This window comes from Drosophila biarmipes, chromosome 2R, assembly GCF_025231255.1.
Source record: "Drosophila biarmipes strain raj3 chromosome 2R, RU_DBia_V1.1, whole genome shotgun sequence".
NCBI classification, from domain to species: Eukaryota; Metazoa; Arthropoda; class Insecta; order Diptera; family Drosophilidae; genus Drosophila; species Drosophila biarmipes.
Window position 1 is genome coordinate 7,024,266 of NC_066615.1, and position 27,741 is coordinate 7,052,006.

At 46.4% G+C, this 27,741-nt stretch overlaps 3 protein-coding genes and 1 pseudogene across 9 annotated transcripts in view; 2 read left to right on the forward strand and 2 right to left on the reverse strand.

Moving 5' to 3' along the window:
- LOC108026714 (mucin-5AC) overlaps window positions 1-6,453 on the forward strand; it is a 39,749-nt gene extending 33,296 nt beyond the window's left edge. For 2 of the 4 annotated variants that reach the window (XM_050887722.1, XM_017097821.3), the window contains 8 exons: window positions 312-413; window positions 471-737; window positions 1,170-1,264; window positions 3,409-3,500; window positions 4,035-4,227; window positions 5,701-5,836; window positions 5,895-6,035; window positions 6,120-6,453. In XM_050887722.1, coding sequence (XP_050743679.1) covers window positions 312-413; window positions 471-737; window positions 1,170-1,264; window positions 3,409-3,500; window positions 4,035-4,227; window positions 5,701-5,836; window positions 5,895-6,035; window positions 6,120-6,237 — 1,144 coding nt within the window. In that variant the 3' untranslated portion in view covers window positions 6,238-6,453. Of the gene's footprint in view, window positions 1-311; window positions 414-470; window positions 738-1,169; window positions 1,265-2,323; window positions 3,387-3,408; window positions 3,501-4,034; window positions 4,228-5,700; window positions 5,837-5,894; window positions 6,036-6,119 lie in introns of those variants that run through there. The other 2 variants (XM_017097822.3, XM_050887723.1) reach the window with 2 other exon arrangements.
- LOC108026517 (uncharacterized) lies at window positions 6,391-6,732 on the reverse strand (annotated as a pseudogene).
- A 3,032-nt stretch (window positions 6,733-9,764) lies between these two features.
- On the forward strand, window positions 9,765-13,652 carry LOC108026700 (vacuolar protein sorting-associated protein 35). Of its 2 annotated transcripts, none has more exons than XM_017097794.3 (8): window positions 9,765-9,879; window positions 10,319-10,508; window positions 10,567-11,300; window positions 11,354-11,589; window positions 11,644-11,982; window positions 12,037-12,600; window positions 12,655-12,838; window positions 12,902-13,652. In XM_017097794.3, the coding sequence occupies exons 1-8, from the start codon at window positions 9,877-9,879 to the stop codon at window positions 13,061-13,063; spliced, it is 2,412 nt and encodes an 803-aa protein (XP_016953283.1). In that variant the 5' UTR covers window positions 9,765-9,876; the 3' UTR covers window positions 13,064-13,652. The 2 variants fall into 2 exon arrangements, with proteins under 2 accessions (XP_016953283.1, XP_016953282.1); XM_017097793.3 differs by having other exon boundaries at window positions 9,778-10,107.
- Window positions 13,606-27,616, reverse strand: LOC108026702 (tubulointerstitial nephritis antigen-like). Of its 3 annotated transcripts, none has more exons than XM_017097796.3 (4): window positions 27,430-27,616; window positions 16,099-16,283; window positions 14,335-15,320; window positions 13,606-14,258 (listed from the first exon to the last, which is right to left on the reverse strand). In XM_017097796.3, exons 2-4 carry the CDS (start codon window positions 16,259-16,261, stop codon window positions 14,115-14,117), a joined length of 1,293 nt encoding a protein of 430 aa, XP_016953285.1. In that variant the 5' UTR covers window positions 16,262-16,283; window positions 27,430-27,616; the 3' UTR covers window positions 13,606-14,114. The 3 variants fall into 3 exon arrangements, with proteins under 3 accessions (XP_016953285.1, XP_043947580.1, XP_016953284.1); XM_044091645.2 differs by lacking the exon at window positions 27,430-27,616 and adding an exon at window positions 17,447-17,603 and having other exon boundaries at window positions 16,099-16,277; XM_017097795.3 differs by lacking the exon at window positions 27,430-27,616 and adding an exon at window positions 17,447-17,603.
- Window positions 27,617-27,741: the final 125 nt, after the last annotated feature.

The following is a 27,741-nucleotide window of genomic DNA, read 5'->3' on the forward strand; positions in this document are numbered from 1 at the left end:
ATTTTCGGGCTTTGGCCAGATTGGTCGTTTTAATTATCAATATTTTCCGCTTTCTGGCTTGCGGTTAGCCCGCGTCGACATCCAAGGACGGCTCGCACATGTCCTTTGGGCTTTCGGCATTCACCCTGCCCAAGGACATGGCAGGTGGAGCCGGGTGGTGGGTAAGAAATGCATATCTACATCCCATTAAACCGCTGTCAGCTGCAGTTCGGTTATGACTGGTCGTCCCTTGGCCTGTCCCCCAGTCCGCCATCTGCCAAGATGAAAGAGGACTCAGATTACTAACGACGTCGCCTTGTTTCGGCTTTCAGGTATGGCTCACCACATCACAGCCGCTCGCAATCGGTTAAGATGCCCGGCAGCCGAGCGTCGGGAAGGCCGAATCAGTTGTGCCTGCCCCAGCAGAGATCCAGGTGAGGTTTAGCCAGGGTTGAGTAGCAGCACGTTACTAAATGGGAGGTTTCCTTCAGAGTGGCCTCCATGCCGAACACCGGGGTGGAGGAGGAGTACTACCGGCTGCGCCACTTCTCGATCACCGGCAAGGGTGTGGTCAACCGCGGCGACTCCCTGAAGAGCCGGCGCAGCCGCTCCAATAACAGCGTGGCCAGCTCGAACTCCAGCACCGAGCACCTGACCGCCCAGCAGCAGCTGTCCGCGCCCGCCTCCGTGTCCGCCAGAACATCGCTGGCCTCCAGCCGGGAGAGCAGCACCTCCAACCCGGGCAACGGACCTTACAGGTGAGTCGGGATGGCGTTCCGCGGCATGGAAATAAAATGCTCATATGGAATGAGTTGCCATCATAACTATATATCAATAATTGGTCAGTATGACGGAGTTTCAAATTTAATGAGATATTCACTGGGAATAAATATTCATTTATCATACTGTCCCATTCCCTTTTCAAACTTTTGTTTTAAAGTGCGAATGCAATTAAGTTGAATATCAGAATTAAAAATATCAAAATGAGCATAACATTCATTTCATATTATGTATAAATGATATGCTTATTATATAAACAAACAGTGAACGAGCCAATTTGCATGGCAGGGGTGTGAAATAATAATTTATTGGGCGGCACTGGCATTAAACACCACTATAAATTGAGTTGTCTCGTTTGGTACGATAATTTGTTCACACAATACCATCCATCTTTCCTCTTCCCGCTCCAGGGTCCTGATGCTGGGAGGTCCTGCGGTGGGCAAGAGCTCGCTCGTCTCGCAGTTCATGACGTCGGAGTACCTGCACGCCTACGACACGAGCATCGGTAAGTCCATTTCCGCCTCCGGAGATGCCTGCATCCGGGTTCCGGGCTCCGAGTTCCGCTCTCCGGAGCCCTGGAATCCACCACCCTCTCCCCCGCCCGCCCAAAGTGCACTGCATAGCCCCGCCCTGTCAACCCGTTCGTCTGTCTGCTAGTTTCGAGAGGAGTGAGTGCTCTGGCCTTAGTTGGTATTATTTCATAATTCATTTGCTGGCACTGCCCCTCGTTCTCCTAGTCGATGTTGTAGCCGTGCTGTGTTATGTTATGTTGTCTTAAATGGCTGTTATCTTAGTTTGTATTCTGTTGCGCTGTGTCTGTGCCGTCTGTTTGCCCCCGTATCACTTGGCTTTTTACGATCCCGTGTTCGGAAAGTTTTGATTTTCAGTTGTTCGGGCACCGCCTTGTTTGGTTCCGTTCGCCTTGGGTGTTTTATGAGTGTGTCGAGCTATCGCCCCCACCCGATGGGTCAACAGATATTGGCATAAAGCATAACAAACGCTGCTGCAATGAAAATAAATTCTCCTCGTTTTGGGCTTTGCGATTCTATAAAGGAGCGGAATTGGCCAGGGAAACTGTTTCGTTCTCTGGCAGGGAGTCAATGAAAAGATTCGAATAAACATTTCTATTGGCACAGGCGAGGGAAGGCGAAAATTATTAAAACAACATTGCTGGCAGCGCGTGGAAAATTTAACAAAATTAAATTTGTCGTTCGTCGTTTATTCGGAGGTTTTTGGTGCGAAAATTCTAGACTACCCATACCAAGATCCCTAAAAAATATTCATGCATCGCTCCCCGTGTAAATGCTTACCCAACACACAAAACCTTATATTGAAACCCGCTATTGTACCATACTGTTCTATAAAGAAATGATAATTTGTTCTGTTTCTCTCCATTCCGAATATCAACCAATCATTCGACTCAATGTCTCTAACTGACCCTACAAACTCGAAAACAACAACCACCGAAATAACAACAACATCTCTGTACATACAACAACTAAACCGAAAATCGAAAATCGAAACCGTGATCCGTAATCGTGACCGATATCGATATCGATATCAGATCTAGGCAACTGTGATATACGCATTCTAATTGAAAAAGCCGCCGACGGTAAAAGCAACCAGCAACTGAACCATATTAATAATAACCTGTTAACTATGCTACTCTTACTATTAACCAACTATCTCTATACACACAATTGAAGCGCTTTCCAACTATCCAACTAAAACCAACCTAGAAACACTGCCCGACTGCATTAGCCCTGCGATCCCCCCTTGGGCTGACCACTCCCCCACAGAGCCGTGACACACCTGCCCACCAGCCCCGCCCCGGAAGTTAGAGCCCATAGAACCACACGAACCCCACCACCAAATACACCATGCAGACCCGCAGACCCTCCAATCGAATGTCAAACGATTGCGGCCTTTGTTTCGCCCGTGATTTATGGCCCTTCGATGGGCAGCCTTGAGGACTGGCAATCGAAATTGAAATGATTATGCACATCACACATCCCAAACAAATGAAATTTAATTAATGATTCAATTATTGATTGCGGCCGGGGACGAGGGGCCACAATGGTCGTGCCATATACTCAAAATTATAAATGCCCGGCTATATATAGTGTTTTTAATTAAGTAAACAAAAAGAGCACAGAGACGCATTAAATGAATAGCAATCGGGAGAGCACTGGCATCGCAAACAAACTCATTTGAGTGTCCCCGCACTTTCCCTCCGCTTTCTCCCACTTTCCACTTTGCAGACGAGCTTGCACCCCTGCGCTGCATACTTCAGGGGGCCAGTTTAATTTCCCATAAATTAGCATACATTTCGGCGCTCTCGGGGCGGACTTCCGGCCAGTGCCCGGCCGTGCTCATCCAACTCGGCTAATGGGTACCCGAATTCCACACACCAGATACCAGATACCAGATACTCGCATGTAGAGGACGACACTTGTAGATAGAACCCATCAGAGACACCCACAGACACCAGCCACATGCGCACACTCCTTGTTCTGCACTTTCAAAAATGGATGTTGTACCTAAATCATTTCATTGCTTGACATTTAAGTTCCGAACTTGGCCATAGTTTTGCTTTGCACATGACAATACCCGGGTGCTAACCTAGATTCTCCTCTTGAATGTGTGCAGATGACGAGTCCGGCGAGAAGGCCGTTTCAGTATTACTCAGTGGCGAGGAGTCCGAGCTGATATTCATCGACCATGGATACACCGAAATGACCGTGAGTACCCGTCCATTAGTGTTAAGGGGTGATGCGGGGTCCCAATAGTTTAAAATAGTTACACAAAATAACAGTGATTTAAAAATTTAAATATAATCTATAACAATTCTGTCTAATATGTGTGCCGCAATAACTCACTTTCAAAGTCCTACTTCTGGTAGATTAGTTTTTGCCTAGCATTGGATACAGAAAATGTAAATAATAAAGTGTTCCTAATGGATAGCCAGATGTGTAGAGTGCACTATTAGCTTTTAGCTTAGGGTCACTCCGAATAAATGGACTTTTAAGCCGGGCAGAGATGCTCTTAAAGCCCCACTGTGCCGGCCTTGTTGCTATTATTGTGACCACCGCCATTATGTATACCTGCTCATCCGTCCGGCGCCCTGCACTCTATCTGTGACATTTCATAATGCCATTAGCATGCACGGCCATCAACTAACCCGCCCGGGCGGGGAATCACACTTTGCCAGCTCTCAACCTCACTCAATGTCACCTCGGTGTCACCGCCACACCGCTCCCTTCCTCCATTCACAGCCGGATGAGTGCCTGACCAACTACGATCCGCACGGCTACTGCGTCATCTACTCGGCGGCGGACAGGAGCAGCTTCAGCGTGGCGGAGCAGGTGCTGCAGGTGCTCTGGACCAACCAGAACATCGCCCAGAAGGCGGTCATCCTCGTGTCGAACAAGGCGGACCTGGCCAGGAGCCGCCTGGTCACCTCCGAAGGTAGGTGTGCTGGGCGAACGTGTGGCCATTAGCACTCGAAAATGCGCTCGATTGGGTCTGTTAAATATAGATATACGGCCATAAAGATACGTTTAAAAGCCGATATAGTTCGGGTGTGTGGAGAGCAGCCGCGGCCGGGGCCAGCTGAAGAGCTCGCCCAAGCGGAAGTCATCCGGCGGTTCGCCTACACAAACAGCCCGGGTCTTGAGTGGGGCAGACTCCCCCACTGAAGGTCACCGGCGCCCGTTTCGGGGCTCTTGTGTCTATTCAAGTACTTTCACTTGACTTTTATATCGGATTCCCTTTAAGGAGAAGGTAACTCGGGCGCTTTCATCCTAGTAATTCAATATTTTCCGTTAAATTACGTTTGTTATTATGAAAGCGGGTGTGGGTGTGGGTGTGGGTGGGGCGGAGTGGGTGGTGGTTGCTGGCTGGAAGGGTTCCCCGGCGAATGGCAGGGAAATTGTTTCAGCGCAAAATTGATTACATTTCGTCCCGTGTGGCATGTGTTCCGCTCAAGGTTTAAGGCCCATAAGCCTATTGTTGTAAACAGGGCGACAACAGGACCTCCCAGGCCCCCGAACCACCCCCACCGCCAACGCACAATCTCGAACTGAGAGTTTGGGGCGGTGAGTTGCTGTCCACCTAATGCGGCGCCCTAATTTCATAAAGTATTTATAGAATTTTGTATGCCTCCGGCAATAATAAAATGAGCGCTTAGCCCAGAAACGTCTGGATAAAAGATGTATTCATAAATCTATACATTGTCACAGTGATTGGAAAAAGTACGTGCACGGGTCGGGACAAAACGACGGACAGAGACTCGCATGTGTGGGCCTGAATCACTCCGTGAAGTCGAAAATAGCTCTTAAAATTTTAATGCGTTTTCCTCGTTTTCCATTTGCACCTTTCAAGTTTTTACATTTTTGATGATGTCTGGCGCACTAATTATTCAATTGGGTAAATATGGCCCCATGCTGGGAACTCCTGTTTGCTTTTAATTAGAATCCAGCTTCGGGAGGTTAAGAGCCTAAGTCCTTGGAGGGACGGGGCCCAGGAAGGGCTGGACCGTCCATCAAACTGTAATAAAACGAACAAATATATATGTATCGGACAACTTTCGTCACATTGTTAATAAAAATGCGAGCCTGTCATAAAATTTGCACCAGGAGGTGCCTCGGCGCACTGCGAACTTTGATGCTTCAGATTTTACGAGTTGTGTACACAACTGTGGACAAGACGTGACGAGGGGATGGGGCGGGGATGGGGTGCAGCATCGTCAAAGCGCCAACGTGTTTAGATACAAATCCGAGTCCAGGCTGAGGTTTTATGGCCAACTCAGAGTTAACTAAGCGGGGCCATTTGATTTGATTAACCGGGGCGATGGGCGACCAACTAGGCTCGCCCGTAATGCCTTTGGCCATAATTTCCACACATTTTCACTTAACCGCTCACTCGTCTCCCTTCCCGCAGAGGGCAAGGCCATGGCGACCGCCTACGATTGCAAATTCATCGAGACCTCGGTGGGCATTAATCACAACGTGGACGAGCTGCTGGTGGGTCTGTTGTCACAGATACGCCTCAAGCTGGAGAATCCCGAGAAGTCCAGGTGGGTGGAGACGCCTTTCAGATTTCGCCCAATGTACTCACGGCTGTTACTTCCACAGGGATCTGTTCCGGAAGCGTTCTATTAGGAAGTCCAAGCGACGCGCCTGCTCGCCCCTAAATGCAGGCTGCCTGAACGCCAACACCCCGCTGGGTCCGCTGGGGGAGGCGGTGGCCACGCCGCCTGGCAGTGCCCAAAGCAGGTGAGTCACGACCCCCGACCCCTGACCCCTGACCCCTGGCTTTTCAGATCCGCCAGTAATGCTGTTTACCCCTCTCCTTTGCAGTCCGCGCAAGTACCGTGGCTCAAGAACCTCCACCAGCCTGAAAGTCAAGGGTCTGCTGGGCCGCGTCTGGACTCGGGACTCGAAGTCCAAGAGCTGCGAAAATCTGCACGTACTCTAAGCTCAAAATAATCCCAGTGTATCCCGAAAGTTTCCTATAGACTATGCCAGATCCTAAGCATAACTACTTCCTAAGTTACCAGAACAGACTCGACAACTACCGGGGGTATTATTCCCATTGTATATATTGTGTATAATTTAGCCTTAATTTACGCTAGTCATTTACCCCATTAATCGTTGTATATAGTTTGTCTAAATATAAATCTATTATTTGTAATTGGTTTTTTATGCTTTTCGTTTTCCTGTCAGCATGAGTTGGGTTATTTCCATGTTCGAATCTGTCCGGGACACCTAATCCCAGTTGCGACTGGAGTAACTGAGTTATACTTGATTGAAAGAGTTGAAAACACGGAGGAAAAAAAAATTTAAGAGCAATAATTTTTGAAAAAGAAAATAATATTTTACCCTTGTGCGGAGACGAAGAGTTGATACCAATTGTACTGATTTTTTGAAGATGAAACTTATTGTTAATTATATACGTGTAGTTATACATTTGTAAAGGTGTTGCATTTTAAAATTACACGAGTGTCATTCGGATTAACGTTCAGAACTCGATTGATCGAAGAGAGCTACGGGGTATATTAGCCACAGTGTGCAATTTTGCTTAACTAGACCTAGGAATTTTGCCGTAATTGTTAGCCTCAACCGTTTTTTTGAAGAAGCCCACGTGCACCCACAACCGGCACGGCACGCCCTAGGTTTCTCATGTTAGTCGGGACCACTTCAAAATTAATCAAAGATACGAATATGCAAGAAATACTAGTTGTACGCCGGGCTTTTATCACTAGGTTCACGTCAGCGTAGTTTTACATAAGTTCAATATGTGATTTTACACAAGGTCCACTGATCGAGAGCAAAACCATTTTGTTATTGTACGTGCGCGACCCGCCCTATCAAATACGGCGGTCGGAGGGAGAGTTTTGAGATTTTTAACTATGAATGTCAACACTAGTAGCTTAGGGCAACACACACCCATTCCACCAGCCCTCGGGCAGTACTAATCTAGATGTCCACTGAATGTACAATACTATAGGTGTCCATTGAGTATGTAGTCACCAGCAATTGCAGCACATTGGAATTTAACGGAGTGGTGTTCCGGCAAATATCACGGTCGGGAGTAGCCGGAACCTTGAAGGAATCCTAAGATACGTGCATCCCAACATACGTGCATGATAACCAATCTATACCAGATAGTTTAATATATAGCTGTACTGGCATTTTGACCGTAATTCGTGTATTATTCTCGCCCAACATCAAGGAAGAATTCGAGCCGAAAACTGTAAGGGCGGTGATAGGTACCCTCGACTTGCACAGATTGTACAACAGATGCTAAACGTAGGGAAGAGCGAAAGTCAGCCATAATGTAAGCAGTCAGAGTGGGTAGTAATCAGTTGATGCATGCTTCTATTTTCTCGCTCCGATAATATATGTCTAATGAGTGTATATTAAATGTGAAAAGTTCAATATAACCCTTCGATAATCGTGTTTCAATTGGGGCTTTGACTTTTCAGAACATTAAGGTTCTTGATTTTGTAATTTTTAGTTCTGCGGGAGTTCCAAGGATGGATACGCGTTCAGCAACATATTTGGATGGGCTCTCCCAGGAAAACCCGCACTTCCATTCAGACGAGAGCTAATTTTTCTTTTAAACAAATATAGTTGATTGTTAGGATTTATTATTCATTTATTTTTTACAATTTTCATCAAGGGAGAGTGTCTCCGTGTTGTCCAAATCATCATTTGCTTCCTTCCTAAACCTCAAAAGAAGGGGAAATTCTTTTCGGTCTTGACCAGTTTACTTGGCAACCAGCTTGTGTTTCTAAGCTTTTTTTGTTTTTCGTTTCCAGATTTGGATTTAGGATCATATATGCTCATTCATAACACAATATGTAGGGAAAATGTCAGGGGCTTGTCTCCATAGGCTGTTCCAGTGATTCTTCGAATAACTTTTCAAAGGATTATCGCATTTAGACAGATGAAATGCCATTCGACTTGTGTTTCAGTAAAAATATAACTAGGCTAAACGAAATCTGCTGTGATGGTTCGAAAGGTATCACTGTGGACGGCATTCCACGTAGTTACGAAACGCACCAGGAGAGCGTAAGTAGACGACTACTATATAAACATAATAAATTAAAATTAACTGACTGCATCAAAAGCAAGATCTTAAAGGGCGCATTTAACTGCTCTGAAGCAAAAACCCCCTTTGTGTAAAGAGTGCATAAGTTGAGACAGCGGCATCGCTGTAAATTTTAAATAAAGAAATTTAAATTCGGAATAATTTATGCATGTGGTTGGTGTCTTTACTAAAGCAGCGAATTAAGACAAGGGCTGCCAGATCGCTAATGTTTTCTTATACATCGCCGTCCTAGTTCGAATAGCAAAAACATCGAATGAATTCGCCCTGCTGATTCCGAATCACCACCTCTTATAAATGCGGCGAGCCTTATAAGATGGGTGTCTTTGCTGACGTACCGACTTCACTCTTAAGGAGCTTGCTTCAAAAATTTAATGTAATTTAATTCATTTAACAAAAAGTGAGATGTTCAACATTTTTTTTCAAGCTGGAAAAAATCTTTTTTGTTTTAATGTATTGTTTTTATATTGTTTAAAATGTAGGTTAGTCATTACTTTCGAACAATTTTTTGCTGTCTCGATCCGATAGGACGTATACTTTTTCCCTGTCTTTCCGCCAATTAGAACGTGATAATATTTCTTTCGTAACTTTAAATACCTGGAATTTACTTCTGAAATTGATTTGTTGAAGCCTCAAAAGTAGGTTTCCCCCTTAAGTCCCTTATTTATTGTTATAAGGTGTACAGTCTTGGGAACTGACGCTTTGCTACTTGCTTACCTATAGTTCCCTCTGAGTAATAGGTATGTAATAGTCGAGGCCATCGATTATAGCGTTTTCTTTTGTCAATATCTAGCTTCTTAGGATTGGAAAGTGGTCAAAACTTATAGCCAACGGTCGTCCAGCCAGCAAGAATTCGATCATGGCTGACTATACCCAACATTTAAGTGAAGTCCAGGAAGGAAGCAGATGAGGAACTGGACAATATGGAGGCTCTCTCCGCGCAACCAAATTCTCATAAATAAACTTTTTGAGCATTATCTGCTCAGGATAACGATAGAACGTGCAAATTTGGGTTTTCTCAATAACGCAATACTTACCGCAATTTCAACTATAGCACTAAGGAGATGATGACATATTCACCCAAGCAAGCGATTTAAGAAATCAAATAGTACGCCATAAGGCTTTCCACACATTAAATCCATTTGGACAATTTTGAGGACCAGTGTCAAGGTCTTGCCAAGAAGAACATAGGCTGGAGTTGGTAACTTCCTTAAAAAGGCATACAATAATTTTTTACGTTGGAAGTCTCCTTACTGCAGTGCACGAACATTTTCTTATACCGGCACTGCAGTATTTTTTTTATTGAAAAAAAATCCTACACTTTACCAAAAATTGCAAAAAATACTGTTTGCCTGTTAACTATCGATGCTACCGATTTTTTAAAAGCATCGATGTTAATATCGATGTTTCCCCACCTCTATTCCACACACAGATGCAAATCGCCGAAAATCCAGAAATTTAGAGAATAATTGGCTAATTTCGATCCGCCCCAACGCTGAAGCAATGGTAAGTGCGTCCAGGTCCGCCTAGTAGTCGCCAGAAGCCGGAACTCGCGAATTGGCAGAGAGCCGAGTGCCCGGGCCCCAAGCAAGAACCGCTGACTGCGCCCCTGTCGACGTCAAAAGGGGCTGCCCCTGGTGAGAAGCAACGCCCCCCGGTCCAAGTCCCACTGCCATGTACCCCTGGAGCTCGTCCTCGTACGGCGGCCAGGTGCCCAGTGCCGCCAACGCCCGGGTAAATACTCCTACAGTCCCAGATTGCGAATCTCGGATGTGTGTATCTCTAAGCCTCTTATCTTCAACTCTGGTCGTTCTCCTGCTCTGCTTCTGGATTTTATCCGGAGTAAGCCAAGCGGGCTTATCTCGAGCATTGTGTGCCATGTTGTGCTCAAAACCGAATTATGTACGCCCCAGCCAGTAATATCGTCTACCATGTCTCCTTTCAGACCATGCCGAATGGTTTGGATGACCAGGAAAAGCTGCTCGCCGAGGCCATTGGAGCGGCGAGGAAGCAGGCCTTCCACATGAACCACTTCCTCGATAAGGAGCGCATGCTGGACTCCATCAAGTGCGCCAGCACCATGCTGAGTGAGCTGAGGACCTCTCTGCTGTCCCCAAAAAGCTACTACGAGTTGTGTGAGTAACATTAAGTGGATACCATCCTCCAGACCATAACGTGTTGATCCACATCCAGACATGGCCGTCACCAACGAGCTGTGCCACCTGGAGCTGTACCTCAGCGAGAAGAGCGACAAGAAGACGGACCTCTATGAACTGGTCCAGTACTCGCACACCATTGTGCCCCGCCTTTATCTCCTTATCACAGTGGGCATTGTGTACATCAAGAACGACTCCACGCTGAAGCGCAGTATTCTCAAGGATCTGGTGGAGATGTGCCGTGGTGTACAGCACCCTCTGAGGGGCCTCTTCCTGCGCAACTACCTGCTGCAGTGCACCCGCAACATCCTGCCCGACGTAATGGTGGCGGAGAACGAGCACGAGGGCAATGTGTACGATGCCATCGACTTTGTGCTGACCAACTTCGCCGAGATGAACAAACTGTGGGTCCGCATGCAGCACCAGGGACACTCCAGCGAGAAGACGCGGCGCGAGAAGGAGCGCGAGGAGCTGAAGATCCTGGTGGGCACTAATCTGGTGCGCTTGTCGCAACTGGAGTCGGCCACCTTGGAGACCTACCAGCGGCTTATTCTGCCTGGCATTCTGGAGCAGGTTGTTAGCTGTCGTGATGCCATTGCCCAGGAGTACCTTATGGAGTGCATCATCCAAGTGTTCCCCGACGAGTTCCACCTGCAGACTCTCGATCCCTTCCTGAAATCGTGTGCCCAGCTGGAGACCGGTGTGAACGTTAAGAACATTATAATATCGCTGATCGAGCGACTGGCTGCCTATAACCAGAGAAGTGGCAAGGTAATACCCGCATGCTTTCCTCGTTTTCAATGCTTAAAACCATTCCTTTTTAGACTAGTGGCAATGCCATCGATGCTATCATACCCGCCGAGGTGGAGCTGTTCGAAGTATTTAGTGTGCAAGTGGCCAATATTGTGCAGACCCGAATGGACATGCCTTTGGAAGATACCATTTCGCTGCAGGTCGCACTGCTGAGCCTGGCTCAGAAGGTGTACCCCGATCGCGTTGACTATGTGGACAAAGTGCTGGGCACAACCGCACAAATCCTGCAGCGCATGAACATGAACAAGTGTGTTGAACTCTAAAGAAGACCCTATGGTTACCTAACGTTTTTCCGTTGCAGCATCTCGCATCTGCTGTCCGTAAACCAGGAGCTATCCCGCCTCCTGCGTATCTGCATCGATTTCTACAACAACGCCTTAACCATCATTCAACTGCACAACTTCTGCCCACTGCTCGAAAAGTTTGACTACACCTCCCGCAAATCTCTGGCGCTGTATCTGGTTATGAATATTCTGGACAACGAAACTATCGTTCCCACGGCTGACCAGGCGGATAGTCTGTTGACCATCATCACGCCCCTGATCAAGGATGATGACACGAACAAAGACAGTGCAGCGACAGCAGGAAACACAAGTCCGGATGCTGAGGAGTTTGCTGAAGAGCAGGGGGTTGTGGCACGGTATGTGTGATTTCCCTGTTCAAAAGACCCTTGTTACTAATTAGATCCATTTAGATTCATTCACCTGTTGCGGTCGGCCGAACCTGACATGCAGTACAAAATGCTGCAAACTGCCCGCAAGCATCTGGGAAATGGTGGCGGACAGCGACTCAAGCATGTCCTACCTCCACTCGTCTTCGCCGCCTACCAACTATCCTTCAAGTACAAGGCGATCGCCGAGCAGGATGAGAACTGGGACAAGAAGTGCCAGAAGATCGTGCAGTACTGCCACAGCACCATCAGTGCGCTGGCAAAGGCCGATCTCGCCGATCTGGCTTTGCGTCTGTATCTGCAAGGGGCACTGGTCATTGGGGAGATCGGCTATACGAATCACGAAACGGTGGCGTACGAGTTCATGACCCAGGCCTTTTCACTCTACGAAGACGAGATTTCCGACTCGAAGGCTCAGCTGGCAGCCATAACGCTTATTATGTCTACTTTCGAGCAGATGTCCTGCTTCGGGGAGGAGAACGCCGAACCGCTGAGGACGAATTGTGCGCTGGCCGCTTCTAAGTTGCTGAAAAAGCCTGACCAATGTCGCGGAGTTGTGGCCTGTGCGGCGCTCTTCTGGAGTGGAAAGTAGGTTGCTCGCTCTGTATCAAATCGTATCTAATGTGTGTTTACCCTTTCTAGGCAAAATGGCGAGGAGATGCGAGATGAGAAACGAACTCTGGACTGCCTAAAGAAGGGCGCTCGCATTGCCTCGCAGTGCTTGGATACCGGCGTGCAGGTACAACTGTATGTCGAGCTGCTGAATCACTATCTCTTCTACTTCGAACGAGGAAACTCGCTAATCACTGTGGCCATGCTTAACCAGGTGACTAAAGCTAACTGAATAAGAAAAAATCCCCTTAAACTTGACGAAATTGGATTGTTACAGCTTATCGCCAAGGTGAACGAGGAGCTGCCCAACTTGGAACCCAGCGAGGAGACCAAGCAGATAGAGAGCCATTACAAGAACACACTGGCGCACATACGCAGTCGCATGGAATCCAATGATTCCACGTTGGAGGTCTCCTTTGCGGGCATCACTCTCAATTAGCCCAGCCCACCCACTTCGGACAACCCCGGCAAGCAACCAAGAGCTGAGAGACCACAGGTCGACCGGCCAGGCCTGTTTTTATATTGCTAGTTATCAGCTTGCTCGTAGACCGTTCAGATAAACCGAAGCTCTGCGAGAGTATCCAAATTGCTTGTGTGAGATATGAAATTCCATGGCTAGGAAAGTTGTGGGCCTTCGACCAACTTTTGTTTTGTCAATTTGATTTCGATCGTAATCGTAAGTGCAAAGTAAAAACATTCTTGATTATTTCCCCGATTTATTTAGTATGATAGCTATGCGTAAATAACACCAACAAGATTTTTACTTTACTATTTAATCCCCCTACCCTACCCCAAAAAATAATGTGAAAATATTGTTAAACAAAAATTATACAATCTACATACCATTATCGAATTGGTTCATGAATCGCCACGCGCCTCGTATAAATATGTATTACAAATAAAGTTAAGAACACATTGTTTACGCAAACAACTCGCCTGGATGTGTGGCCTGGACTTAAGTGAATCAAAACTCGACATCGATAAACATGTAAAGTAATTCGTTTATTAAAAATATATAAGCCGACTAACTCGCATCGGTCTATCAGTAAACTTAACTTCCATTTACAATACACGATGAGTTCGCACTCGTACATATCCTACAGACTCTTTGCCGATCCAATATTCGTCCTTCCATCGATCACATGCGCTACAAGGGTGTTAGATGTTCGTGTTCCTCGGGTTCCTCTGGTTCGTGTGGCAGTTTTTGGGGGATGGAGCGGTGGTAAGTGGCAGTTTCGTGTTGCTTCGAGACCAGTTAGTGGGTGAGAAAAGTGGTTAGGGACAGGCCTGGTACTGCGGGCAGTTAACTTGGTGCGTTCGCGCAACTTAAAGCTAATATTTTAGTCACTAGGTTCTAAGCATAAACATTATAGATAGAAGCGCCTAATTCACTTTGAGTGCCGTACAGCAAATGGAAAATTTTGAAGCATGAGATAAATTTGTTTTCGTTTCTGCATAGCTCGAGATTGCTCGGTGCGAGGCGTGGGCCCTTAGGCCGACTTCACGTTGTAGTAGTTGTAGACGAAGGGCCAGGAGGCCAGCACGTACTCCTCGATGCCGCACTCGTTGGAGCCTCGCAGGATGCGGAAGTAGCCGCGCTCTCCCCACCAGGGTCCCCACGAGTTGGCTGCGATCTGTTTGGCCAAGAGCAGGGTTCAATGTTAGACGGGATTCTGTAGGGTAAACAAATAAATATCTTGCGTTACTCACCCAGTACTTGTCACCATTGTGCTCCTCTCCCCAGCCAACCAGCTTGACCGAGTGGAATCCAGAGGGAGCCCGGCGGTTGGCCGCCGTCTGGCGGTAGATGCCCCCCGAGTAGGCGAAGAAGTCCCTGTTAACCCGCATGGTGGCCTGCACGGGGCCGGAGTAGTAGATCTCCGACATGATGTCGGCCTCGCGGCTCAAGCTGTAGGCCGGACCCACCGTGTAGAAGGAGTCCCGATCCACGTTGTCCACGGGTCGGCAGCCGTTGGCCCTCAGGGAGCGACTGTTGTGACGGATCTTGCAGGTGTCGCGTTGCTGGGTGTAGGGATAGCAGTCCTCGTCGACCACGCCCTTCTTGTGCAGGTAGCGCCAGGCGGCGTCCAGGTGACCACCCTCGCAGCCCTGCTGGCGGCGCGTGCAGGAGAGGATGTTCTGGGCGGACAGCTTCACGGCCTCCTTGCCCTTGCTCTGGATGGCGAAGCGATCGCTGGCCACCGAGGTGGTCGACAGCACCCAGGACGCGCCGCACCAGCCCTGGTCGGGCACTTCCGAGATGTAGCTGGACCACTTGTCCAAGGCGTTGAAGGAGCTGGGCAGCCCGTCGGTGGGGTTCCTTAGCCGGGTCTGGGCCTTCACGCGGTACGTGGGCTCCTTGGTGCCCAGGCGCAGTTTCAGTCCCTCGGAGTACTTGCGACCCCACCACTGGTCGTACTTGCGGGCGGACCATCCCAGTCTGTGGATGGAGTTCACCCCGTTGACGATGTCGTCGTCGGTGAGGCACAGATCCTCGTCGCACTTCACTTTGCCGCCCTCCAGGCAGCGGCACTCGTTGCAGTTGTCCCAAGTGCTGTTGAACTTGCTGAAGTACACGCCCTTGTGCTCGCAGGAGATCACCGGGTCGGGCTCCCTGAGGCAGAAGGAGCGGTAGTCGGGACAGCAGTCGCTGGAGTCGTCGCGCTCGCAGAACTCATCGCAGTAGCAGAGAGTGCCTGCAAAAGGGGGTAACACATTATTTGCTTTATATAGAAAATTTAGATTACAGAACAATGTGTATATTTTAAAATAAAATAATTGTGAGCATACAAAATGTTACAATTTGTATACCCTTGAAGACGGTATTATGATTTTGGCATCTCCAGACAATCCGATCTAGCCATGTCCCTCCGTCTGTTCGTCCGTATCTAAGCAAACTAGTCTCTCAGTTTTAAATCTATCGGGCTTAAGCTTTTCCAAAAGTCCTCTTTATTTTAAAGATAGTATATAAGTCGAAAGCATCCGGATCGGACAACTATATTTTATGGCCCCCATAGGAATATCCAAAAAAAAATATTTTTTAATTACATTTTTGGAGACTTTTTAACATACAACCTCCTACGCTTGGAACATTTTTTAATTTGTTCTGAATTTCGAATTTAATTTTATCAAAATCAGACGACATATATCAAAATAATAAGAAACAAATTATATCTTCCGTGTTTTTCGAACGACTTTAACATATAGCCGTTAACGAACCGGTCAGAGAAATAATGAAAAAATTATTTTTTTAATATCATTGAAGCTAGTAACAATTCTTAAAAATTGAACGTTGCGTTACTAACATTGACTGCAAGGGTACACAAAATTCCTTTCTTGATTAAAATAATTTGTTCTATTTCCCAGTCCTAAATAAAAAGCCTTTGGGTAAAAAGTTGTTATTAGGTATTTTTTAATTTTAAAATTATTTAAAAAAGTGTATTTTTTTATAACGAAAATGTTAGGTATACTTACTCGAGATGGGCAGCGAGCAGCCGTCGTGCCGATCCGTACAGCAGGTGTTGCGCAGGGCGCAGTAAGGACCCGGAAAGTCCCGCTTCAGGGTGGGATCGAAGGCGCTGGCCGCGCCGATTAGCAGGGCCAGAAGGCCCACCAGGTGGGCGCACTTGATGACCATGGCTCCTCGAACTAATCTGCAACTTAAGAGGGAAAGCACGGAAATTTTTAATTTAGCGCATCATTTTGTATCTTATCGCTTAAGACAACAGGCAGATAAACGGTTTGCAATTTGTCAACAATTTGAAAGAATTCCTCGCATCGCGCATACGACCCGTTCATCGCAGTCTGAAACGTAGCCAGGGGATGAGAACCCGTCCGGTCTGGGGGAGATTATTAATTGGTATCTCTCGGATACGGGTAGCCCTCATCAGAAATTCGCTGGCCGTGCAGAGCCGAACAGTTAACAGTTAGCTCGCTAAATATATTCTGATGACGCCAGCTGGTTTGCCGAACCACGAAGCTCGGCCGCGGTTAAAGCCAAAACGCTCTTTTCCCCCACTTTTTTCCGGTCCGTTTGGGCTTCTTTGATGCGGCAGCGAATTCAAATTTGCGCACACCAACCGAAAATCCGAAAAATCACTCCCCGAAGCGCCCCTTCACTTCACGTTGTTTCGGTGCCATAAAGTATCTATTTTTCGGCAGATAACTCTGGAGACGGCGACGAAGATTAAACTTGTTTACCGCCGAGAACGCGAAGCGAGGCACCCAAGAAGTTTCATAAATAAATGCAAATTGCAAATAGATTTTCCTGTTTCGCCCGCTGGCTCAGCACTTTTGCCGAGGGTGCCACAATAACAATATGTATTCAATTAAAGACAGCGCACAAATAAATTTAGATATCTCCCGATCACGAGTGGCTGTGGCCAAACACAAAGGTCTCGAAGGTGTTCAAACATTCTCCCCGCCCCACGGCTTATGGTTTGAATTTTTTCGTGGTTTGTTCGCTAATGGTGAACCCGTTTTTAATTTAGTGATAATTAATTTGAAAGTTCGTGTTGGTAATTAATTGGCCAGCCAATTGGCAATAAAGTTTTGGCGTGAAAAGGAACCAGAAGAACGAAATTGAATTGTGGCTGGAGCCGTGACGAGGGCTCTATTATTAGAAGCCAGTAAACAACGCGTCTCTCAGACTGGCAAAGACTATTGACACATTTCGAGCGGCCCAACTCAAACACCCGTGTTTATTCCTGCGGGGCCTCAAATTGAACTCCAAACAATCCCGGCTTTGCTGACACAGCAGCCAGCCCGGTAAACAAAGGCTTAAGAACCCTCTGCTCTTCCAGCCACCGTACGCAGTACTAACATTTTGAAAAGTTTGCACAATTCGAGTCGAATGCCCGCACTCTGTGTCCAATAATCGGGGTTTCGTCTTTGGTTTTATAGTTCTCAAATATTATGGTTTCGATTTCCTTATCGCGCTGTTCCTACTCCGATCGCGGCCGCTGGCTGACTGAATTCGGCTAGAATTATGGGCCACCACATAAGGTTGCTGCTGCTGCGGCTGCTGCGGCTTCTGTTATTGCTGCGGCCGGCGGCGCTGCTCAGCGCCCGATCTCGGGCTCTAGGCATGTAGCTCGGGCGTAGGCGGTCCGCAGAGCGAAAGGGAGAGAAGGGAGCGCCAGAGCGAGAGAGCCGTCCTGCTGTTACTGCCACTGGGGCGTATACGTCATTTGTATCTGGCGGGTTAACAGAGCGCATCCCAAGGTATTTTGGGGGGCAACATGTATGCCGAATTTGGCAAACGCAAGCGGCGGCGAGGTGAAAGCAGGGAGGGTGGCGGGTGTTTGGTTGCAGCCCACCTATAAGGTCAGAGATCATTAAAGACCACTTTCATGTGCAAATTCCTCTGCGATTTTTTGTGCGCAGTAATATTAGTTCTTCAGTTTGTTTTTGTCTACCCTTATCTGCTCGAAAATTTGATAAGATATATATGTGATAATTGGACCCAATTCGAGTTCAAGGCCCTCGGGCAATATTCAAATTAAATTAAATTAAGGTAGGTATGCCATTTTCGGGCCAAAGCGGTGGCACATTTGCATACTATCTATGGTCTCGAGCAATCTGCAGAGTTTTTAAGTATCTGGTAAAATCCCATTAAGATGCTTTGTCGCGCAGTGCGCTGTCAGTTGTTTTGGGGATGCGATCATCGCCGATCTGTCTGCCATTTCGCTTAACTTCGATCGCGGACTTCTGCTCTTTGCATACGAGCAATTATCATTAAGAGCACTTGCAATAGGGTATCGACCGCGTCATCTCGGTTAACTGGGAATCGTCATCGTGCGGGATGATCCCATTCCCCATTACGCCAACAAATAAGTCAACTATGCCGTCAACCTTTATTTACCAATCAATGAGTCCCTCAAAAGCGGAAAAGAACGCATGGAGTGCCTGGCGTTAAGCGGAAGTAATGTTTCAGTCATGATTCACAGTGTAAGCATTTCCCTTTTATTGCCTCTTAATATTGGGGTCGATAGAGTGAATCATTAACCACTTTTCTATAAACTGGGCCAACAGGGAAAGGCAAAAATAAGCCAAAAGCATTATGAGACCTAATTAAAAAGCATGTCTCCGCCGCGGAATGGGTAACAAATCAGGCCAAGACGTGTGAAATAAAGCCATCAGACGACATTAAGTCGCCCTGTCGCCCGACGCGATTTGCATGGCATTAAACTTCGGTTTTATGAGCGATTTCTGTCCAATAGCTGCCAGCCAAATTACAATCTTTTGGCCGAAAGCGGACAAAGCCCATATAGAGACTGGTAGAGAGGGGAGCGAATGAGTCGCCTGAGGCTTGCCTTTCTTCCGAAAGAATTATTACTAATATCCGGGCCCTGGCTAAGATTAGAACAAGAACAAGTGTCCGATAAGACAATGTGCAATATAACAATAGCTAAAAACACGCAAATTGGCTTATTCATTGGCATTGCACTTGCACTGGACTTACCCTGACGTTAAAACGGCATGAGTAGCCCCTGAATACTTTTATCTAACTTCACAAATACCGAAAGCTAGCCGATGACAGCACGACAACCTTTCCGGTGTGGCTAAATCCACAGCGTTTGGAATGCAATTAAAGCGGCTATCAACGTGAGGGATTGATGACAATCTGCCAGGTAAATGAAGTCATTAAAGCTCCACCGGGTGAATGAAACACGTCCGACCTGACTGGCTGCCTTATCATCGCCAATGCCTGACTTAAACTGGGCAATCAATTAGCGGGTATTTATACAAACATAATTATGCCATTATTTAATTGGCCCCTGATAAGCATTATTTGTGTGGCTATGCGGCCCAAATGGTATTTTATTGATATTCCGGCCATACGCACTGCGGCCCGTATAGATTGGTGGAATTCCAAGGCGCTGAAGTCATATTATTAAATTGAATCGCTCGGACTTCAGGTACTTGAGGTCGGGGCGAGCGGAAGAAACGTATATTCTCGATACGCAAAAGTAGTTCAAGAACGGGGCAATCCAATGCCAATCCCACCTGGCAACCTGGCAACCTGGCACCCTGACAACCCGACATGTAACTTCCTTATCGCGGATGTTATCGATACGATTTACATTGTTCAATTTGGGCCGAGATTCATAGTATTTCGTCATAGTATTTCGTCGCCAATTGATAAGTTGGGCGGGTGTTCACATAAAAGTGTGGAAACTTTGGTCGTAAATCGAGAGATTCCCCCATGAAAGCCTCTTTATTGTCTAGGAAGTGGCGGGCGGAATTTTAATCAGATCTCCCTGTCCCTTTGTGCCAGAGGAATTTACCTTTCGTAAGTAATTTTATTTGAAGAAATCTCCATCGGCCTGCGAATGCGGCTATTTTCAGAACTTAATAACTGTGGTTAATCGTTTTCGAGTCGAACGGATTGCAGGGCAAATATACCAAAATGCATAAATATTTGCCAGAATTCACGAAGAGTTCCCGAGGCGTCTTCATCCATCCATAAACAATTTACTGACCATTAAAAAGTGTATTTATTTGCTCAGTTCTTTAGCGGTCTGTCTTTGTTTATGTGCAATTGCGAATGGGAATTCTGAACTTGTTGGTGAAGCAATTAATGAAGTATAAGCGAGCAGGAACTTCTGCTTTCTCCTTGAGGTTCGGGGTCACAGCTGAAGCGGCAGCCCTGATCCGATCGGCTGTGCGGATATTTCGGCATGATTCCAGCGAAATGCAGTGGGAACAGAGGTATTTGTTTTGATTACAATTACAGAGAAATTTCGTCTAGGTATGCGAGGAATTTGCAGGCAGATCGATTCGAGATACGTACGTGTCTTCAAGGTCTAGGTCCCTCCGTTTGGCACGCAATATTCGCATCATTTACACTTTCCGCGGAATGCTGGCCAAGTAATGACGAAATAGAGCGAGTGGATGTGTGACCACGGCCGAATTGAATTAGTTTCATTTATCAATTGGGACAATTTCTCGGTCGGCAGCCGCAAGCAAGAACAGAGAAGAACGCGATCCGTAGGAGGGGTGGAGGTCGTACTTTTTGGCATATTTGTGTTTAATATCTCAAATTGTCGATTCGTTTCAATTACACTCCACTTGTCGGGCACCAAGTGCAGGGCGTCTGTTTTGTTTTATGCAATTTAAATACTTTGTGTTCGGCCGTCCGACATTGAAAGCGAATTATTATATTAACAGTTGAGGGAAAGAAAATAAAAACAAATGTGCGGCGACAGAGGTGTCAGGGATATTACGCGCGGGAATTGCTCGTGCGCCGGAGTATTTTATTCATGCGAGTGCTGAAAAAGGTGCTTGCAATTTGACAGCTTGACAATTGGTTTATGGCGGCTCTCGGCCAGCTGCCCGCTAGCCAATTTATTGACCGGCTTTGATTTCAGCAGTGGTTCCGGGTGCAGCCCCAGCAGACCCCATCTCTGCTGGTCGGTTTACTTTGCATTTCTATCGTTGCAGTTACTGCTTACGACCCTCCATTTGGTTTTGATCTGCCAGGCGATTGGATCGCCAAATCGTATCAGCTGATCGCCGCGATTCGGCTATTTATAAGAGTTGTTTCACGAAAGATTGGAAAGCAATCCAAGCAGCCAAGCAGCCAAGCGGCTAATTTTAAAACATTTGCAAACACTTCAGACCGACGTCATGGTTTAATGAGTTTGGAATATTCACGGCTAGCTGGATGGTATTCATGTGTGTTTCTGATAATCGCCGGCTGAGCGATTAGGTGGAAATTTGAAAATAGAACATTTCGGCCTCCCACTTGATTTATCTTGGGGCCTTGAGGATGGAAACCCTCAATCAAGAATATTCCGCCGTGTCGCTGGCGAATTCCACTGAATCACCTGCTTCCCGGCTGCGCATTACGCAGCGAACAATCTTTCCCTGTTTATGTTTTTAAAAGCCTTAAAACAAATAAGCGAGGTACTTCTGTTTTTCGCTAGATAAAAGTTTGTTTTTCTCCAAACTTGCCTGTGCTTGTGTGGATAATTAATAATTCGCTCATCGAAAGCGATTCAAGGGGCGGTGGATGAGTGTCAGCTTCTATATTTAGCGAAGCCGCCGACTTATTAGCAGGGCAGGTGTACTCCGCCGCTCTTGGGAATTGCACTCGAGTGCCCCCACACAGCGCGGTGTACTGCCGTTTTTTGGCATGTTTGCAGTGATCACTGATCAGTAATTATCGCTCATGTCAGGCGCAAACAGCTGGTCTCCAAATTAGGCGGCTGTCAGTCATCCCAATTCCGTCATCCCCACTCACTCAACCCATCCGCGCAGTACGAGATACAAGTTCTAGAATCTAGATGCATTCTGAGACAAAGGCGAGATCAGATGTTTTCAAGGCTGTTCCGTAAGTCGTAACATATGGGTTGGGAGAACAAGGCCCTCAAGCAGTGTAGCGAGACCGAGCCCAATCGTCACCTCTCGCAGCGCTACGTGAGAAGTGAGCGGACTGCTAGGCGGCCGGGCCAGAACTGGTTGGGAATTGTAGGGCCGGGCGAGGCTGGAAACGCGGTGATAGCATAGCAGCACTGTTAGCGGGCTCTGCTACTTAACAGCTCTGTTGCGCTCCACTGGGGTCGAGAGGGCGCTTTTTCGGCGTTGATTTATGGATGGGCCTCGAGTTTTGTGTTCATCGCGGTTTGTTAGCACTTACTGAAATGCCTCGCCAGCAAGTTTCTATAGTGCTGCATCGAAGGGAACGAAAACAAGCCAATGGGCCCATAAAACGGTGGGCAAAATAGACAAAATGATTTGTTTACAAGTCGCCCCCCGTAACAGTTTTCCGGCAGTACTATCCACGCCAGGCGGTTTACTCCCCCACGAATTAGTGACGTCAATTAGCTGTATTCGCCAATATTTGCTGCATCTGCTTTTATTAAGCGATAAACAAATAAATTATGTTATAGTTTTCTGGTTGGGCTTATCTGAAAAAAATATATATTAATATAAAACTAAAAGTGCCTATTTCCAAAACACATTTTAAACTGCTTTACTTTAATAATAGTTTTCCTTCCAAGAAGACTTTTTATAGGAAAGCGGGAAAAGGTACCCGAAAAAGCTGTGAGCATGTTGACAAAGAATTTTTAAAAGCACCCTAATTTTAAATTCTGCATTTTTTCTAGAAAAAACATACAATTTGATAAGAAATTTATGTAGCATTTTCGTAATAAAAGTTGATTTGGAAAGATTTGAGAAAGAGATTGTGAGTGGTTCCTTTCTTTCCAGAAACAAATTGTTCTGTCGAAATTGCGCGTTATTAAAGTTGCGGAGTTGTGTTCCCCTCCATCACTTGGGATTCGTAATGGCTTCATGTGCTCAATCGTACTTATTATTAATTGCCTTGCGAATGTGATCGCGACAAATGTTTTAATTATATTGAGAGCAGTGCTTTCGATACGGTGTGTCCCATATTCGACCGCCTACAGGCGCATGGGCTTCTGGCAGGCCAGTGGGGCAAGTCTGGTATCTGCGATCTCGTCGGCCGCCCCGCCCTCCGATCTCCGCCACACGCCCCCGGCTTTGGATTTAGCTTCGCTCGTTACCAGACAGTCGGAGTTACATAAATCCGAGCCCCAATCTGAGCCCGAATGCGAATCCGAATGTTATACAAGCGGCTTGTCTGTCTGGAGCGTTGGTGTCACTCGGAGTTCTATTCATAGCCGACTTGGTTCTGATTTAGCCCCTGATTCGCATGACGAATCTTTTCCTGGCACTTTCTTCAGCACGCCAATCAAGCGCAAGAGGTAGCAAATTGCGGCCTAAGGCGAATTCATTTGAAATTACACTCGCAGCTGACCGAAAATTGTTTGTACTTATGTACTTGCAAGGCATTACAAAATATAAGGCGAACCGTGAACTTACACCTACATCCATGTGTCTTGAGACTTGCCAAAAATTTCATTTGAAACAGATGGCGGGTTTTGAGTGGCTGAGCAATTACTTTTACTTTTCGACAGAGAATGACACCTTAATTGCCTGCATTCGAAGAAAAACACGGGGATATTTATATAAACCAACAAGTTGTGCAATTAAAAACAGGCGGTAGGTACATGTGACTTTGTGGAATTTATAAAAACATTATAGGACTTACAATAGAAAATAAAGGAAGGATAAAAAAACGATGCAAGTTATAAATTGGAATACAAAACATCTTTTTAAAATAAAATAGATAAATACATTTTCTAAATTTATTTGGTCTTCAGATTTTTCTTTAATTAACAAATGTCAAAAAATTAATTTACCTCGTTCTTTATTCTTCGGGAGTTCCCTCTTTTAAAACGCTGATCTGGGAGTTTCCGCCATAATCCTGCACGGGTTAAATGGGTTAATGAGCTGCCAGAAAGCAGCCCCTTAACCCAAAGTGATCATTAAGTGTTCGTGCTTGCGACAATTGTCGCTTTCGCGGATGTTTGCCCCATTGTTGCGGCCAGAAAGTCATTGCCAATGCCAAGTGCGAATCGTTTGGCGCGCGATATACATCTGTATTCGTATCTGTATCTCGTAGATACACATACGAAGCATATACATGGGCTCGCTGATTCGTGGATACGCGATTTTATTGCGGCCTCATCCAATGTCAGTGACACTCAGCCCAGTCAGTGTCAATGTCTGCACGCCGATGACGAGGCATTCGCTCATCGGGCTTAATGTGTTTGGTATTGTGGTAAAAAATGGTATTTGGCTGTGCGACTGAATCATTGCGATGCTATTAAGATACATGTTCGGATATAGATATGACGTGCCCCCAAACGAACCCAAAAATTCTATTTGTCTACCTCTTTGACGCTCGTCAACTGTCCAACAATGTCGCCCCAATTGTTGTTTAGTTAATTTTCGTTCCATTGTTTTGCGCAGTTAGCCCAAAAACTTTGTGTGATGTTAATGGGCGATATGTCATCATAAATTAATTGCCCTCGTATAATAAATTAATGGATAAAAGAGTACCTAAACTAAGTATCTCATAAATTAATTGTTCACAGAAAAATGTAAATTAAAGCAGCCCAACAATTGATGGAATGTTTGCTTGAGAAGAACCCCCTTTGGGATTTTGTTGTAAACAGAAAATAACATAAATAACAAGATTAGTTAATATGTAAGGTGAAACTTTTATTATTTTTATTGAAGGCATTAACATTTTTATATTTAGTAATTCCTCTCGATTTTTTTTTAATGATAAAGGTATCTAAGCAGCACAAAAGGGCTCTACAAAAGGGTGTTAGAATAAATTATCTCATGGATAGGCAAATTCGGCCGACGTCAACTACTTATTCATGAACTTGTATGGCTTTATTCGCTCTATCTATCGATCTGACTGGCTGTCACTTTCTGCACCGGGGTTTCACTTTGGCCAAGTTCAATTAGCACTGGTTGCATAATTGAAAGTGCCAACGGGTCCCCTGTTTTCGATCGCAGGGCGCCACTTTAGCGCTCGCCGAGGTGTGAACTGCTAATGGGCCACAAATATTGTGGCCAAGTGCCCGGCGAGTGGGAAAAGCACACAGCAAATAGCAAACAACACATGTTTCTTGGCCAAACAACCTGGCCAAAGAGGCCCATCACTGCAGGTGGGCCGTGACGTCACGCAGATCCGTATTTGCCGCTGCAACCGAGTGGCAATGGAGCGTACGATAATCGGAGGTGACGTCATTTGTCAACCTGCTCACAGCCGGGTGATAGCTAAATGCATTTTCCATTTAGCGCCATTGAATCGCTGATTGAATGGGAGTCGATACGTGCCATAAATCAAATTCGACGCTAGTGGCAACCGCTGTGACAACGGCGATCGTATTTCTCGCCAAGTGGCGAATAAAATGGGTAAATTAAAATGAAGTAGATAGAGGCATTCCATCACCTGCGAAAGGTCAGAGTTGAGTGCCGGGGTGTGTGGGCGTCTGTTCTAATTGGAATGCAAGCCGCCGGCGAGTCATGAGTATTAACAGTAATAACCATAATAACCATTCGAATCAATTGCGAGAATATGCTAAGATCAGGCCGATACAAGCGTGTCAATTGCGAGCGAATAAATGTGAGCATTTAACATATTTTCGTACTCCATAGCAGTAACCTTAACCGCCGAGCTCCGTCGGCCAACAGTGCGTATGAGCCATATTTCAAAGCGATGACGGAGCAATTGACGGCAGAATGTAAACTGCTTGTGATGCAATTTACATTTTAATTGCCGCTTTTCGAGCTGAGTTGTGCTGTGCTACCCAGGCCAATCCATTTAACTGGCGCTTTGCCTAATGACATCGTCACGTTTCCCCTGTACAGTGGGCCCCGACTAACACTTTCTCGAATCCGATTTCGTGGTATGCAAATCTGATAGTTTCGAATCATTGATTATGCAAATGCCGCGGAGGTAATCAAATAAGTCTGAGGGCTGTGGCCAACACTTAACTGATCGTAAAGTCTCTGAGAACTATGTAAATGCAAATTGGATCGGCGTCATAAAGATCGTAAGTATAGCAGGGAGGAGGAATAATTTGGGGCCTGAAGCTGGTGTGCTGCCCAGTTCAAGATCCCCAAACCCTAGGGCAGCCATCCCGCGAGCAGAGGTAAGTATGACATCACCTGGACAAGACCAGTAGCTGTGTGTCTGGCTTCAGCCAACTCACCTTCGTCAGGTGTTTGTGTTGGCTGTTTGTTTTTGTTATTCAGCGGCTGCGGAGGGGGAGGTGCCGGAACTGGACCGGATTGCGTGTTTGCGTAGCGCGCTCGAAGATGAAAAACTGACAAATTTATGGGATTATCAACGATACTGAACAATACCGAATATCTGGCTGCTCTGGTATGTCGTTACAGATTGCCCGAGCAGCGCTTCCTGCCCGAATTCTGGTTAACCTTAGAGACCGTCTATATTTACATAGAGGTGTTTGTGGTTATCTAGGCAGCATCAGCACCTTTTGCGCAGCGATATCTGACCCCTGTAGGGGTTGCACTAGAATCTAGGGATAGTGCATTCAGTGGTTAGTGTGCGCTGCACTACAGGAATTCCATTTGTTCAAGTTCACGGTCAGTGGAGCAAAATACACAGAACTAGAATAACATGTTCCCCTGACGGCAGCAAAACCGAATGCCGAAAGTAAACATCGCCGGAGGAATTCCAGCTGCACACCGAAAATAAGACGCAATCCCCAGGTTGTCTGTTTGGCTTAAGATACAAATTCAGCGCCAAAAACCACCTCTTTCTTCCGCCATGATCGATTGCAGTCGTGTCGGTCGGGAATTTTCTTTCTTTTTTCTTTAGTAGCGTGACTGTGGTAGATTTTGCATCCGTATCTGGTGAAGGCATCTGCATCTGCTCTGCACCCACGAACTGCCATCAGCGCTTTTGGCCAGACCCGATCTTGGCCCAAAGTGGCACAACCATCTTCCCGACTTTCTAGTGCGTCCTATGAAAAATGCAAGTTCGCTCAGATTTCTGATAAATGTTCCTGTTTATGGCCCGAATTTCCAGCAGGCGAAAGGGGCAAACGTCGGGTTAAGTGGGTTAACTTGGGTAGCTCTTTATCTTGGGAATTTAGGCAGCCTAAGTAGCCGAAGCAGCGCAAATATTTTAGGGTATTACTCGGGATCAGGCTGCTTGCATTGTCTGATTAGTTATCAAGTGATAGCTGATAGCTGTCAGAGTGAGTTCCACCTGTTGTTGTTTTCCCGAACCGAATACCTGCCTGGCAACCGCAAATCCGGAGACAATCCAACTGATATTGATTTCCCGCCAGGCCACGCATTAAATTACGATTTCAACACTTGCTTTGGGTTGCAGCTCGAACTGGATTCGGTTTATCTTACTGTTTATCTACTTTAAATTCTCACCTGTCACAGACAATTCAAGAGGCAATCAACAAAATTGGGCTTTAAATGCAAAATACACTCGCGCACTATTAGTTTGCTAGCCGAAAGTCAGCCGAAATTAGCGTCAGATTGGGCTGAACTTTAAGCGCTAAACTGATCCGCACGCGCGTTTGCTGTCGCGACAGATTTGGAATCCAGACTGAGACTGAGCCGAGTTAGCCAAGTTAGACCGAGCTGCGATCTGAGGACTGCGAACGGGGAAACGACCAGCGACGCCAGCGACGCCAGCGACTCCAAAAGCCGACAAGCCGTTGCCGACAAGCGATTTGCGTT

Coding starts and splice junctions, on each gene's coding strand:
- LOC108026700 (XM_017097793.3), top strand. CDS start 10,048: ATGTACCCCTGGAGCTCGTCCTCGTACGGCGGCCAGGTGCCCAGTGCC. Junction 10,108..10,318: donor CCAGTGCCGCCAACGCCCGG/GTAAATACTCCT, acceptor GTCTCCTTTCAG/ACCATGCCGAATGGTTTGGA. Junction 12,839..12,901: donor CTGTGGCCATGCTTAACCAG/GTGACTAAAGCT, acceptor GGATTGTTACAG/CTTATCGCCAAGGTGAACGA.
- LOC108026702 (XM_017097796.3), bottom strand. CDS start 16,261: ATGGTCATCAAGTGCGCCCACCTGGTGGGCCTTCTGGCCCTGCTAATC. Junction 15,321..16,098: donor CTGCTCGCTGCCCATCTCGA/GTAAGTATACCT, acceptor CCCCTTTTGCAG/GCACTCTCTGCTACTGCGAT. Junction 14,259..14,334: donor ACAATGGTGACAAGTACTGG/GTGAGTAACGCA, acceptor TTGGCCAAACAG/ATCGCAGCCAACTCGTGGGG.